The following is a 16,482-nucleotide window of genomic DNA, read 5'->3' on the forward strand; positions in this document are numbered from 1 at the left end:
ATGATGCTGCATCCACAAACCATCCCATATAAGACTTATTTCCAGGAGAAAAACAAAAACACACATGATTCTTCTCAATCGTTTTGTACTGTGCATGGCTTCTCAGACTTAATACTGCTAGGGGCTATGTTTAAATTTAATAGCAGTCTCACATTCAATTTCCTCCAATCCTGTAATTATTATTAGCTTTCTAGTTAAGAATTCTTACATCAGAAAGGGACAGAAAGCCAGTCCAAGTGTTTCCAGCAGTCAATGAACACACCACTAAAAGCTTTTGGACAAAGGGCCTCTGTAACTCAGTGGAATAAAATTTTGCATTACTTTGCGCACTTATTTATTACGCACTTACTTTGCCTCCTTTGTTCTTCAGCACCTCCAACTCCTCAGGCAGTGAACAGAGAGGAGGACAACAGTTCTGTTTATGAAAGGTCACTTTTGCAGCTACTTCAGCAGGAACTCCCTGAGTGCTGCTGCTTCTTGTACTATTGAACATTTCTCCACAGCATATGAACTGCCATGGCTGCCTTACAATTGCCTGGCACAGAGCGGTGGTGTTCTTTGTTGTTTGTAGATCTGCACTTGAACTGTGAAACCAAGCTGTAGCCCAGAGACAAGAAATCCTTTTACCATCCTTTACCATGGTGCTTCAAGAAAGAAAATAGTAGTTAATAAAGGCCAAGATGTGCAGTAGGTGGATGGATTAGAAAGATTCCCACAAACAAAGAAGCTTGAGTGAAAAAGGTGTTTCACACATTTCACAACTGGCAGCATTTGCAACAGAAGCTATAAGGATAATGCCTGACTTCCACTCTACTCAGCAAATGAGCAAGGGTAGAAAAGAAGTATGGAAACAGCCTGGAAGCTGAATAAAAACTCTAGTGGTAAGAATGGAAGTAGCAGCAGCAAGAAATGAGTAGCAACCTATTTCCATGAAAGTACATAGCCATTAAAAGTACCATGGGAGAATGAAAGTTCTAAGACACTACTTATAAGTGGAGCATATTTTACTAATAGATGAAGAGATAGAATGGTAAAACGTTTTACATGTTGCTAAGAACTTCACATCGTTACAGACATAATTTGAACTACAAAAGCAAGACACTTTGTATATTTCATGCTGAGATTTCTGGAAATAAACTATAGCACGCTTCTCAAATTTAATGCAGATTGATTAGCAATAGCTATAATGGCAGTTAGTGCCTTGCCATTGCTCAGCACCCTGCAGGCATAACTAGCATGAAAAATCTGATTGTACTGTGATTTTATTTGTATCCTCAGAATTACATAATATGAAATACACAAGGACTGTCCCAAAAGTATGTTGAAAAAAAGTTCTGTAGCTGAGAATTTTCTTTATCAAATAGTGTCACAGTGCTCTGTAGCAGCTTTCTTGGAAATAAGTAGGAGGCATTACTTAAAGAACAACCTACATATACTTCAGAGGAAGTATAACAAAGAGGAGCTCTTTTTTTTTTTTTTTTTTTTTAACCAAACACCAAATGAAGCTCTAACAGCATCTAGAAAGAATAAAATACTTTTCGTGTAAGCATCAAGGACTACGAAGCTCAAACTCTCATTCAACAGTATTTGTTTTAAAGTCACAAGAGATTTAGAATCACAAAACTGTTTTTTGAAGCAAAATGTTAACTGCTTGTGTTTGCCAATCCTTGTCTGCTGAATCAGGGCACCTTTACACCTTCAATCAATCAGATCTCAAAACAGAATCAATACCCACGCCGTTGGTTTTCTTCAGCGATCTCCGTCAAATGTCCTTGAGATGGATAGTTACAATTGATCATACTGGACCCACAGCTGAAAAGCTTATCTGTTCTTGGCCTGACAAGGGACCATTTTCTATCAGGCAAGTGTTCTGGAATGAAAGTAAGAATTACTGTCATAGTCCCAGCCATCTATTTAAATGAGCTAGTGAAGGATTAAAAGCACATCCTGTTAATTCTCAAGTGTTTTTGACATGATTTGAACACTGAATATTCCTTCCAGAATATTGCATTACAACTGATCAAAGTTGTGTTTGTGATAAGTAGAAATTTTTCCACGGACTTCAGTAGCAGCTGGATCAGACACTAGAACTGCTTTGAAGAGGTGCTCACTTCAGCTCCTAGGCAGCCATTATGACAGCAGACATACGCTAATCAAGAACTGAGAGTAAAAAGCTACCATAAAACCTCCCTTCACTCTTTACTACCTCCCCCAGTGTACTTGGAGCTAGAAAGAAATGCAGCCTATTTGATTCTGTTCCCTAAGTATTAAAAACTCTGTCAGTGACTGGTGACTTCTGAGGCAGTACAAATATTTTAAAGTTCAAGAACTTGAAATGTTCATCTTCTGCATGGCATTATAAAGCCTTTTGGAAAAAAAAAATATATATATATTGAAAGCACACATCCAAATCTTCAACAAAACCCATGTCAAACACTTCTCGTGGAATAACCAGGGATTTAGATATACCAGCAGGATTCTGTTGTGAAGACACTGACAAAAGGTTGAAGCAAAACATGTAGTAATGCCTAAAATGGCATGAAATACTGCTGATCCTGTTGCCGCAAGCCTAAAATCTTGTTAGCCTTAGCTGACTGCTGCCTCCAGTTTTGTAGATTCTTCGCCTAATATTTATTTATTATCATAGTATCATAGTCTCATAGTCTCGTGCGGGTTGGAAGGGACCTTAGAGATCATCGAGTAATATAATAAAATTATATTTTAATAATTATAATTATTATTATTTAGAAGGAGATACTATTCAAGTATTAAATTTTATCATATAATATTAAATTTTAAGTTTTATTATTTCAGTGTTTCTCAACTTCTTTGTATAATACTGTATAATAATACAGTATTGTAATGCTGAATTAAGGCTTCTATTCCTTCAGCTGCCCTGTAGTTTGAGGAATAGAATCTGGAAGAAAATTAAAATGTAGCATTTCATTTTACCATTTATTTCCTATATGAAGTGTGTTAAGATAGCTGTGTTTTCATAAGCGGTGAACTTCTTGACTAATGAGGCTGGCCTACAAACACATGGCCATGGATACAATTGTTCGATCGGGTATTGATAATCAACTCTCATCCTGTGGGCCTTAGAGAAGCAATGTAATTGCTATATAACAGCATTCTAAAGAAAGCAATCTATTTAATTACAGGAGGTTTATGAAAACCCAGAATACAGCAGCAAACAGTTACTGTGAAGCCATTCATCATAAACGCCTGATTAAATGAAGAGAACCTCGTAAAGTATTTCGCAAAGCATGGGGTCTCACAATTAATGATTTCCTGAAATAAAAGCAGATGAGCACAGACAAGATTAAGACAACAGTTGAAAAACATACCTTGATCAATGACAATAGTTACAGCACACATTTTACTGATGTATCCCTCAAGACCAGTTTGCTAAGTAAGTCTTTGTCATTCAGTGCAGCTTCTTACTTTCTGTACCACAGCTGCCCTAATACGAAAAGATATGTGCGTATTTGTTCTCACAAGGTCGTAGCAGGATCAAAAGTACAGAAAGATCCACCAACCACAGAGAGCTGACACCTTTCCAGACTCTCTGTTTGTACTTCACTTAGGAAGCTCAACCTAGATTCCCAGATGATGGCTGGATTAAAAGGGAAAAACAGTTACCCATTCACTTTCTGAAATTTAATGACAAAAAAAGTAATACACATTTTCTATTCATTAAAAACCATCATACACACAGACAACATGTGGCATTCGGGGGACATTAGTAGAGCTGAGTTAGATCTTCACACCTGTACTGTGGGGGAGGAAAAAGGAAAATAGTATAGGCTAAGTACAGGAAAGTAATAAAGAACAAAAGATTCCATGAAGTTGCACTCTTTCACGCATTAAAAAACGTCATTTAAAACACCTTGAGTAAAGAAAGCAAAGAGTAAAGAGATTTATATCACAGCTTTGATCTGATCTGGGTAAGTAACATCTCCATGCAGATACAGAGCTGATCCTTTACTACACATACACATCCTACCTGCACAGCAATTTCTTGAAAACATGGCAAGGCTCCTAAAGATAGAGCTATTAACTCCATTTAATATTAACATCCAATGCTTTCCAGGCAACAATTCTTCCTGGGGCAGGTAACTCGTTCACAGTTCGAAACAGACTCTTTAAAAATCATTCTACATTTGAAGTTTGACAGAGTCTACAAAGGGCCCTGTCTGAGGAAACTGACATTCAGGCTAAGGGGGCTGCTCAAAGGAAAAAGGAAAAGCAGAAGGGGAATGCTAGTTTGATGAAGAAGTAGAAAAGATGATGGGCTAAGAACTAAGGTGAAGTATATCTGAACTTCCATGTTCCGTCCACTTACTCCATGCTCTTTTTGTAGGAAGGAGCAGCAGACATCGCTGCAGCATGAGATCAGGATCTTTAGGCAAAGGCCATACTGCTGATATGGCATTCAGGCAGAAACTCCTGAAAACAAGGTCTTTAATTTCTCAGTCATCATGGCAGATTAGGGCCACAAGGGATAATTTCTGGCTTGCTTTTAGACATCACCATTCAAGTTGGATCAAAAATCCCCAAACACCAAGTTTGGTAATCTCAGCTGAGCTCTATTTGCACAGCTATTTATATCAGGCATGTTGGCATGGTCAAAAATCTCAAGATATTCAACCACGGTGGTATTAATAGAACAAAAGAACATGGAAGCTTACTGCATTGGTTTTTCAGATCTGTGTTACACTGGACAGCATGCAAATTAAGTGGGAAAGCGGGATAAACATGATTCTATTCTGTTCACAGTATATGTTAATTTTCAAAGAGGCACCTACACAGGACTGATGATCAAATTAAACGACCTTGTAGGAGACTGAACAGGCTTTGCCATGCCAAGAATATGATAACTGAAAACAAAGGAATAATTTCTCTAGTGACTGAGAACACATGCTGCTGCTTCTATATGGAACTAATGTTCTGAACTATAGTTACTTCTTTTGCTCCTCCAGTGCTCCAACAACATTACATCCAGGTTTTCTTTCAAGTCATGTTCCAGTAAATCAACCAACGTTTGGATGAATTCTCCATAAACCCAGTCACGGTTATTAGTAAACTAGACCCTTTCTGAAAAACAGAAATTCTAACAATTAATATTCTTAAAGTCCACCTTCTCACTATTTCCGCTTCTGGAAACCACCTGTGTTTAAAGGAGATTAACTGAAAGGGTGAACAAAGATTCATATTGTTTAACAAGGATGCAAATAATTCTCAAATTTCATCAGCAAGGAGTAAGATATTCTCAAAATACACAGCAAGTCAGGGAGGTGTATAGGGAGGAATACTATCAGCTCACCATTAGTATCACTCCCACACAAAATAAACTGATCTACGATCTCCCCAGGAGTAACAGCAGCACTGAATTAGATCTCATAATGTAGATTCAAGTTTAGGGATAGTATTCCCCCCCTCCCTGGAAGCATTCAAGGCCAGGCTGGATGAGGCTTGGAGCAACCTGGTCTACTGGGAAGTATCCCTCCCTATAGCAGGGGGGTTGGGACTGGGTGATCTTAAAGGTCCCTTTCAGTCCAAACCATTCTATGAGTCTCTCCTGACAGTCACCAATAAATTTTATCCGCCTCAAAACTTAATCACCGTGCTGCTGGCCTGACTACAAAATATGAGTATCAAAAGTAAGCGAACATCTCAATTGGTAAAAAAATGTGACCTTTTTCCTTTATAACTTACCTTCTCTTTGGAAAGAAGAACAAAAATATTTCTTACTCAAGATACCAACTGACATTTCAAAACAGTCCCAGTCAAAAATATTGGTATAACAGCAGGAATAACTCTTCCAAACATGCTCTCACAATGGCAGGTTTTGCAGACAAAGATGAAGATCTTTCTCAATGTATGGATAAAGTAAGCGGGACAGCATTTGAAAGCCACTGCTTATAATACAAGGTAACATCTCCACTGGGTTACACAGAAGTGGACCTACTTACCGTGTTACTATGAATCCACTAAAGCTGGAAATTTTTCATATTCAGGAAAATAAATGAACAAACTAACAATATCAAACCATTCAAGTCAAACTCTGGTCGCAGTTGCATGTTCCCAATAAGAATTTCAGACTAAAGAGATACTCTCCTTCAAATGCTGAAGATAAGGAGTGGTGGAGAGGACACATCCCAAACATTAACTGAGGCAAAGGTGCACGTGTGAAAAAGAAAACAGAACAGATTTCAGTTGTTACAGGCTCCATACATTAAGGCCAAATTTTCATTACTATGACTTTCTTTCCCTCAAGTATCATGGCAGTATAAAAGAGCATTCTACTAAGATATCACTCCAGCAACAAGAATCAGCTGATCAACAAAAATAATTATGCCTCTTAATACGCAGAGAAAGGAAGATATTATGTTTATAAATCATTAAAGGATGACACATTCCAAAGCACTCAGTTAAGAACACGTTCAGTGGTGTGGTTTAACCCTGGCAGCAGCTCAGCATCACAGAACTGTTTGCTCACTCTCCCAGGGTGAGGAGAAGATTGTAAAGACTCATGGGTTGAGATAAAGACGGTTTACCAGGTAAAGCAAAAATCACACAAGCAAGCAAGAAAAAATAAGGAATTCATTCACTACTTGGCATAAGCAGGTAGATAAGATGTTCAGAATCTCCCAGAAAAGCTGGGCTCAGAACATGCAGTGATTTCTTGGGAAGACAAGAGCCATCACTCTGAATGACTCCTCTTCCTCCTCCTTTACCCCAGCTTTTATTGCTGAGCATGATGCCATGTGGCACAAAACATCCTTTTGGCTAGTTCTGGTCAGCTGCCCTGGCTGTGCCCTCTCCCAGCTCCTTGTGCACCTCCAGCTCCTCACTGGCAGGGCAATATCAGAAATACAAAAGACTGTGACTATGTGTATGCATTGCTCAGCAACAACTTCACTGCTGTCACCACTATTTTCACCCAGTATCCAAACCCCAGCATCACATAAACCTCTTTAGAGAAAATTTGCACTATCCCAGCCAAAACCACGACCCTCAACTACTTTAAGAACCCAATAGCATCATTTATTCTTTTAGATTAATAACACAACATGTACACTAATTCTGAAGTTAGTTACTCACATTACAGCAATGTTTTTTGCCATTCAAATAATTCTAAAACAAGCATTGACAGCTTAGCCTTTATTAAACTGCTGATTAAAGATGATTCTTTTAGCATAAAGTCAGACAGATATCTCAAAAGTTGTAACTTTACAGGTTACAGACAGACCACTTATGGGTCTTTTCTTTACAGTTAGAGATCAGGAAAGTGAGACTTTCCTGCCATAATATTTTATGACATTCGCTTTTAAATAATACTTGAGGCACTTTAGGGGATTATTAAGAGCTATGAACAATGAACTCACTTGAAGTTAAATCTGAAGAACAATCCTACGGTATTAACTGTTATTTATGATAGTGTTGCTGTTATTTGCTTTTTAAATCAAGGTGCCAGAAGCTTCGAAGTTTGTATAACACTGATTGACTCCAAGATTTCTGATTGCCCGATAATATTAATAATTATGCTTCTAATGAAAGATTGTTTGCATATGGATTAATCCTCAGAATATAACTGTGAGATAAGAAGACAGGAAAGTATCACTATACTTTATTCAGAGTAGAAACAAAGACTGTGGTCAGCTGGAATTAAGCATGAGACAACTGAACAGGCTCAGTCATCTCATTTAGTGTTTTATCATAATGCAGCATCACATTACTGCAGCACATCATATTCTTTTGATAGTTTTAACTACCATTGTCATCACAAAGCATTTTTAAAACCTGAGTTGTTATTTAGACATAAAAACCAAACAACATTACACTCAAGACCTAATTTGGAGCAGACAGATTTGAGAAAAGGCGATCTGTTTGTACACCAGTTGTTCTTGGTAACTCAGTTTAAAACCTTTGCTGACTTCACAGGAAAAAAACAAAATCACATACTATTTCTGTATGACATTGAGTTGCCAATACACATTCAAATAACAAAAGTTCTGTTGAACATTGGTCCACAGTCAACGAGACATAATTGTGGCCCTCATTTCAAAGCCTTCCTAAGGATAAGAGGGCAGTGAAACTTCCACATCTCACCCTGCGTGTTGCTAGGACTAAGGTATGTAAGGCATTCATGGTCCCATATACCTGGTACATCTGAAATATAAGTTCCTTGATCAAAAATTAAGAACAATAAGACAAAATACTGAGCTGGATGGAAGGGAACTTCCCAATAGGAAGAATTTTCTTCTTGCATTTGAATTCATTTAGTTTGTTGGTGTAGTTGTGGTTCTGGGCTTTTTTTGGACCACACGAGTGACAAAAACAACAAAACACTTCCAAAGAACACTAAGGGCAGTGATGAAGGAAAATAGATGCCACTTCATTCTTCCTTCTGGCAAATGGACCATAAAAAGGAAATGCTTGCTCATGTATCTCTCACAGTTATTCAGCATCATATCCCAAAATGGGTCCCAGCCATTTCTCCACTTCTGCCACAGACAATTTTTTTCTTAGTGCATAATCTTCCACCTGCAAAGGGAACACAAAACACGATAAAATTTTGGGAACTCTGGCTTTTTGTGTTGACAAAAGCTTTTGAAGCAGCTGGATAAAAGCTGTTTTTGAATGCTGCAACACTACCTCAACAGACTGCGCAAGTTACCTGATCTTTACATATCTTGCCAACAGCAAAATATTTTGATTTGGGACTGGAAAAGTAGAGGCCAGAAACTGCAGAAGCAGGTGTCATTGCCAGTGATTCAGTTAAACCAATTCCTGAAAAAGAGAATGAAAACATACTTGGTCTCCAGATTGAAAATAAGCATAAGTTCAGAGTCTTTTTCTGTCAGACAGCTCCCAGCAAACTCACAATCAAGAAGCTTTCCAATGAGTTAAGAAGATAAAACTATTCTCTACTTATCCATTCCAAAGAAAGTATATAAAATTTAACATATATTGCAGACTTTCATTACTCTTCATTACAGGAAAACAGAGTTACCATCTCAAGGTAACTGTAGACCAGGAAACACATAGCAGAATTAACTTTTATTTTGTCTATATATGGAATGTTGTCTTGTAGCCGTAAGGAAGCTAGAATTTTTCTCTCTGCATAGCAAAACCCTGTTTGCATGCAATTTGCTAACTAAGGACAAAACTCCTTTAGCAAAACCACTGGAAGCATTTTGTATGTTTTTTCCTTGCATGAGGAAAAAATAAAAGCAACAATGGAAGAGGAAAAGCAGCAATTTCCAGAAACACGTCAGTTCCATTTTACCTGCAGTTCTGCACGCTCCCATTCTTTGTTTTGTTGGCATTTCATTCTCTCATTAAACAAAAACAATTGAAAAGTCTCAGTCATGTTGATGTAGTTACCTGTTGTTTCCTCAATGTTAGCGAGCTTCCACATGGTGAGTTTTTCTGTATGGTCAGGCTGGCTTGGATAACCAGGAGCAGGCCGAATTCCCTCGTATTTAATTTTGCGCAGGTCAGAAAGATCTAGCTGCTCATCACTACAGTAAGCCCAGAATTCCCTTCTAACTCTTTCATGGAGCTCCTCAGCAAATGCCTTGAAAGACATGGTAAATATATATACATATGTAGTTACCACAAAATAATATATATTTCTTTGTGGAAATAAATGCAATAGTTATTTTATGAAGATGTACAATGATAAAGACTTTCTCCTCATTTCCACTTTGGCTTTTTTAAGATCTTTTAAGATTTTAACATTTTTTAAATCTTACAATAGGTGAAAATTTTGATCACATTAAGATTTCCATACCATGCTTATTTTTCCAGTTCAGGTGCTTCAGTTTTTTCTCTTATTGGTAGATAATTTTTGTTATCCTGCTTTCAAATCCTGCAGTTAAATAAGTATTTAGAGCAGTAACTAAAGAAAATGAAGTTCAGTATGTAATGGTAGTATTACGTTATCAAAGCACTGAAGATAACAAGTCTATTCTGGATATCTCCTACAGATCTACCTATGGAATGACACATCATTCTGGCCATACTAGTATCAGATGTAAATACAGACTACTGCTCTTTTTCAGCACTGTATCTTTCCTCTGACTGAAAGTGAGTGGCAGTTGTTTTGCACCTGTTCTTATAGACTAACACTGCTCTGCCAGCAATGGCTGCATTCAGAAGAAATTTCCACTTGGGTAAACATCCTTCAATGGCATCAAAGAATTATTTCTAAAACTCTCTTACAGTTTAAAATACACAACTACAGTCAATTCTACTTGTACTTGTACTTTAGTTCCTATAAATTTTGCACTGATTACTTAGGTATAAGCATGGAGGCAAGCAGACAGAAGTAGAGTTGGAGAGAAGGGACAGAACTTTCTAAACCACTTCAGTTACAGTCTTAAGAGCATGCCTGTTTAAGTCTAAGGTACATTAAATCAAAAGACTTGTGACCTGGACACATCTCCATGGTTACCACTGAAGCTGAAAGCAGATCAGTGCAGTGTCAAGCAACTCAAGAATACTGGAGCGTTTAGTCTGGGTCTGAACACTCATTCTCTTGTACGTGAAACGATATTTAAAGACAGTTTTGTTTAAGATGCCTTGTTTAAAAACATACTAAATTCTACCAACTATCAAAACACCCATAAAGAACTTGGAGAAGTTTTTGCAGCTGGTAGGTACAGATAGCAGACTCCCTTCTGGCTCAGAAGATGACTCTCCTCTTAAGAGAAGCTCAGTAGAACCAGTTTTTACTTCCAGATTTAATACAGGGCATGCTATAACACAACACTCTAAGTCTATGCTAAAACTTGAAACAGCAGTTTGTCAAACCTAGAACAGAGAAACATGATAAAACTTCATACCTCAGCCAGTCGATCTCCAAGCGCCTTTACCATTATGATATTGTACTCATCATCCTGTCTCCTGAAGTCATTGCATAACTCATCTACACCAAAGCAGGCTACAGCAAAAAGGCCTAAGTAGTCACGAATGCCAGAATCCAGTGGTGCTATGAAGTCAGAGAGACAGTAATACGGATCTGTACAGGCAGAATCTTTTTCAGCCTAAAGTAAAATAAATAAATAAACAAATAAGCCAGAAGATTAAAAGAACATATTATTAGTGCATTATTGATCCAAGCACCAGTATTTTTAAGACTAAAGGGCTTGGGGCATTTCTGACAAATACCTAACTAAGTCTTTGAGCTACAACAGCTTTCCTCTCCTTAAATTAGATGAAAAGTACTTCTATTCTTCTGAGGGTGTTTAGATCACTAAAACAATATGTCAAAGGAGGGAGATGCTGTACTGAACAGACACAGAGAGATGTTCTGGTTCTATTTACAGCTGGTAAAATTTAACAGCTTATTCTGCAGACAAAGTATTACAAAATAGCAAACACTCTTGTGCCAACCACTGGGGACCAAGAAGAATTTTCCATCTGTATCACTCAGACTCCACATTTGTCAACAAAATGGATAGCTGATGGATGCACCTCAACTATGCAAACTGCAGAATTCTTCAGCAGCTCCCACTATGGAATGTCTGTGAGAGTCTATAAACACTCCTTGTTTCTTGTGCCACAAACCACACGCTCAGCAGGCACAGAAAAAACAACACTCTGGGAATTATGTTTGGACTGTTCGTGTACAAACTGAAAAAAAATGCGTTTATCACTACTGAAAAGTTGAACCCCAAACAAGGTCCAAAGAGGGTTTATGCAAAAAGGAAAGACCCCACTCACCGCACCCTTTCCCAAAATGGAAAAAAGGGAATAGAAAGAGGCGACTGAATGCTGGCAACACCACCAAACAAGAAGTTTTACATCTAACAAGGAGCTGAGGATGAAATCAGTATTTGTTGTAGGAACATAACTGCTGTTAAAAAAAAAAAATACATAAAAAATGTGGGACGCCTTACAAAGAAATAAAATTAGATCATAGCTATCACTTGACTGGAGAATCCTCTCCAAGTTTTCTTATTCCATGGTACTATTTCAGTGTTTAACAATGCTTTCAACCCAATCCCAAATATAGTTTAAAAAACAAAAACAAAACAACCGCCATCACCTCTCACAACCAAAGATAAATGGCCAGTAAATTCTGTATAATATGAGGTTTTAACAAGTACCACAAAAGAGAAGACATTTTGTTTTCCTTCATTTGATTCCTATTTAAATTTAAGGGTCTTTTCTATTGATCATAGTTACAAGACTAAAAATCTCTAGCTTGCAGATTCACATCTCATGCTTAATGATGGCATCATCATGGAGAGAACTCTGTGTACCAAGAGGAAGATTTTATATACAAAACACAAGACCATTATTCTTTTCTGTTCTTCTCTGGTGAAGCCTCTGCTGGATCACTACATACACTAGACTGAAATACATTCAGCTAAAATGGGTGAGAGTCCAGAGGGATGGTACCCACAATAATGTTGTTTCATGCTCCCACCTTCTCAGAAATCCTCAATAAATTGCAAATACATGAGATAAAAAGAACAGGAAAAGAAAATGTAGTAAACTTGATTTACGTGAGCTATCAAAATGTTTAACTAGGTAGTTAGGCCCTGGAACAGCCTCCCCTGAATGTTTCTGAGAACTGTTTATATAAACATCTGCCATGGACTTGAAAATACACTAAGATCAGTCTCCATGCAATGGATTACCTATTCCAGGGAGCTGGTAGCTAAACTTTAAGCTATTTACTTCTCGGGGCAATTTTGCAATGCTGGCACAAAGTAAGAATAATGTATTTCAAAAATTCAAGTTACTTGTTACATTTGTTCCTGCCATATTTGATGACTAAATATGTGAACTATCAAGAAGTCAAACTGAAATGCAGGGAAGAAAAAAGCAGAATATCTGGAAAATGTACAAGTTATAAAAAATAAAAACTAAAAAAAATGCAAATTCCAGTATGATTCATGCATAATTACTTAAAATAATGATTCTCACAACTGAAATTAGCACCAAAGCTGCCTCTTCATATGAAGATTTTTATATAAAAAAATTAAGATTATCAGAAACATTAATCTCCACTGAGCTTTATTTTCCAGGTATTATTTTTAATCTTTAACATACCCAAACAAAAGTTTAAGGTAGAAACCAGGGATATTATTAAGTTCTAACTTAGCATGTAGGACTAACATGATGAATATATACAGCTCAGTGCTTTAGAATGGTTTAAATAATAAAATGAAGAGAGAAAACTGAGACTTGAAGCTGCCAGGTCTATGAAGCATTCTGTACAACTATCACATTGCAGAATACTGCAAATACCAAAATAGAAATACTTGGGTCATTACTTGCAAGATCTTGTTGTTACTGAGAGAAATGGCAAGACAAGTGCAGACAGATAATGGCAATTATTTACTGCACAGATTTTATTACAACATTTCTGTTCCATTCCTGCAATTCAGAAAAAAAAAAAAAGATCACTGTATTTAATAAATGTTCTCTCACTTTACCTGTTGCCTCAGGCCACAGAATTTTGCTATTGGTTCTGAAGATCCCACTGCCTCTTCAGCAGCATACAAATAGATATCATCTTGAACACTTCGAGCTGGCCAGAACCCAAGCACACCCCTGGCTTGTAATTTCTTTTGATTAATCAATATTTTCAGAAGATTTTGAGCATCATTATAAACTTTCTGTGCTTCTGCACCTATTTTAAAAAAAAAGGAGATCCCTTAGAAAAGGCAATCATTCCTGACCACGTGAACAAGACTAAGAATTGCTTAAGATGGGTTCATTTTCCACAAAATTCTCTACTGCAACAATCTGTCAGCTACAGCAAACAGTGAGCATAGCAGTGTGACAATGTCTGTACAGCTGTAACAAGATGTATGTCATAACAATATGCACCTCAAAAGAAACGTTACAGTCATCACCATCCTAGTTGGGGCAGAGGATTCAGAATGAAATGAGCAATAGGGTGTGCATGCACCTATATTACCACAATGCAGTAAATCCAAAATATTTGCTTCAGTTTCATCATGTATTCCAAAGCCTACTGAGTATTATTAGAAAGAGAAAGAGCCCTCTTGATATCTCCATCCTTAACAGGGATATGTGCTAATTGCTCTGTTGCCATTTCCTGTCATTAAAATAGCAACCCATGTTTTAGCAGTGAATTCTAAATATGACTAAGCACCTTCTTACCTCACATGACAACACCAGTAAATGTTGTTTAAAACACAAATTACTTCAGTAACATTTAAGTGCCAACGAATCATAGAATGGCTTGGATTGGAAAGGGACCACAAGGATCATCAAGCTCCAGTCCCCCTGCCATTGGCAGGGCCACCAACCTCCGTAATGCAGTTTCATCATTTCTGTCTATTTAAAAACATTCACAATCTGAATGCTGCACATGCACAAAGTAAATGCAATTTCCTTACTTACCTACTGTTTTATCATTAAAGACTTTAGGAAAACCCCGGTTGGGATATTTTCCTCTAAGTTGCCAAACATCAAAGAAAGGCTTCCAGTCGATGTATTCTACCAGCCTCTTCAGATCATAATCTTCAAAGACTTTTGTACCAATGAATTTTGGTTTCACTGTAGGAATCAGAAGTACAATCTGATATGAAGACAATTATTTAATATTGCTCTTATAGTTGCTGCTTCCCAGACTCCACCACTGCAAATGAACTCTTCTAAAGTTATTTCAAATTCTCACTGTCACATCCTTCACAAGTCAGTCCATACTCTGGGTTTAAAAAAAAAATAATCATAGAAAGTCAAAAGAGAAATGTAAGGTCTTTTGTACTTTCCTGTAAATCAACTCTTACTTAATGTTGGAATCTCTACTTATTTAATGGGACAAAATATTCAATGTAAGACCAAAAATCAACCTATCCATACCCAAAAGATTCCATAGGCCTGTGTCATACACAATTACGAATACCACTTTCTATTTACAGACATAATGCACTATAATACTGTAAAATAGCTCTGACAATTAATACGGAATTTGTAAGAGCTTCTGCTACCATCACACACTGTTGTGTGTATGCATCAGAACTGAAAGAGAGATATGGATCTACAATATGATACATCTACAAGCTCTGTACTCGTTTTATCTCTGCTGCTCACTACTTTGTAACACAACTTTTATTAATATGAACTACTGAAATTTCCTTGAGAATCTGTGCTGGTTTTCACTAGAATAGATATAACTCTCTTTGAAGCAGCACATGTGATACTATGTTCAAATTTCCTCTGTCTTATCCTTCAAATTCTCTTCCCCATTCCACTGGGGTGGGAGTGAGTGAGCAGCGGTGTGCAGCTTAGCTGCCTAAGAGGGGTCAATCTGCAATAGTCTTGTAAATGAAGTGACAAAGCAGTCACCTGTTAATGCCACTGCAGTAGGCACCTTCTTGTGGAAGGCTGTTTATAATCTGGTGTTTACTATTAAAACAAAGAGACAGGTAGAAAACATGTCTACCTCTTTCTCCATTAAATTTTAATCAGGAATTTGATAAAGTGGTCTGTCACAACTTGTGTTGCTTGAAAGCAGTATGTGCCAGTTCAATATTATTTTGGAAAGGGTGCATTACTCTTATTTTTGATTATGTGGGGTTACAGGTGATTCTGTTTTAGACATTTTTTCCCATTTTCTTATTAATTTCTGTTTTGAAATGCTTTGTTGTTGTTTAATTGCTGTGAAAAAATATAAAGTTGAAACAGATCAGCAAGACAGAACATAAACAATGGAAAAAAGTCTGCTCATGTTACAGACATGAGTTTATTCAAGTTGTTACCCTATTTCTAACACAGTGCTACAATGTCTTGAAGTTTAACAAAGTAACATCCAATTATCTAAATAAGCAGACAAAATGAAACAAAAACACAACAAAATCAACACCTCTACCACCAACAATATATAGACTGACCGGGTTTGTGGTCTGACAACCAGTCATTATGGAAACCTTTTCTTCTAGCTTGCTGAAGAGACAAGTATCTTCTTTCCTGTATGGACATAAAGGTTATTCTTATAAAAACACCCATCTTTCTAACAAACTCTAACCATGGCAGTGGACATACAGTTCTAGTAAAAACCTTCTAAAGGACACTGATGAAAAAAAAACCATTTTCAATTGCAAAAAATTCAAACTGAATTCACTACAAAATTATCTTTAAATGAGAGTCTTGCACTTGGTGATCTCAGCCTATGGACTGAATCTTTAAAAAGGACAGTCTTTAAACTTGGCTGAACTCACTCTTCTGAGTAGGAGGCCTCAGCCTTTATCTCTGTTCTATCAAGAGACCTTTTAAGAATCTTGTCACTTGCAGTTTGCTTCTGCGTTTCCCTACAAAAATGACAGAAAAGTCAAACAAACAAACAAAGTCTATATGTGCACTGCCACTCTCACCTTCCATTTCTTCCTGCTTTCCCTTTGCTCTTTCAAATTGCAGTCCAAGTTCTCTACTTTGAAACTGCTCAGATCCATATCCAAAAACAACACAAACACAAAGAGAAAACCA

At 37.1% G+C, this 16,482-nt stretch overlaps 1 protein-coding gene across 3 annotated transcripts in view; it reads right to left on the minus strand.

Annotated features, from left to right (window-relative positions):
- Nucleotides 1-7,028: 7,028 nt before the first annotated feature.
- Nucleotides 7,029-16,482, minus strand: part of MTR (5-methyltetrahydrofolate-homocysteine methyltransferase) — a 48,456-nt gene continuing 39,002 nt past the window's right edge. For all 3 annotated transcript variants that reach the window (XM_015857899.2, XM_015857901.2, XM_015857898.2), the window contains 7 exons: nt 15,891-15,966; nt 14,398-14,553; nt 13,461-13,657; nt 10,857-11,057; nt 9,394-9,586; nt 8,684-8,796; nt 7,029-8,550 (listed from right to left, as the gene is read on the minus strand). In XM_015857899.2, coding sequence (XP_015713385.1) covers nt 8,464-8,550; nt 8,684-8,796; nt 9,394-9,586; nt 10,857-11,057; nt 13,461-13,657; nt 14,398-14,553; nt 15,891-15,966 — 1,023 coding nt within the window. In that variant the 3' untranslated portion in view covers nt 7,029-8,463. The remainder of the gene's footprint in view (nt 8,551-8,683; nt 8,797-9,393; nt 9,587-10,856; nt 11,058-13,460; nt 13,658-14,397; nt 14,554-15,890; nt 15,967-16,482) is intronic.

The sequence above is a fragment of the Coturnix japonica genome, chromosome 3 (genome assembly GCF_001577835.2).
Source record: "Coturnix japonica isolate 7356 chromosome 3, Coturnix japonica 2.1, whole genome shotgun sequence".
NCBI classification, from domain to species: domain Eukaryota; kingdom Metazoa; phylum Chordata; class Aves; order Galliformes; family Phasianidae; genus Coturnix; species Coturnix japonica.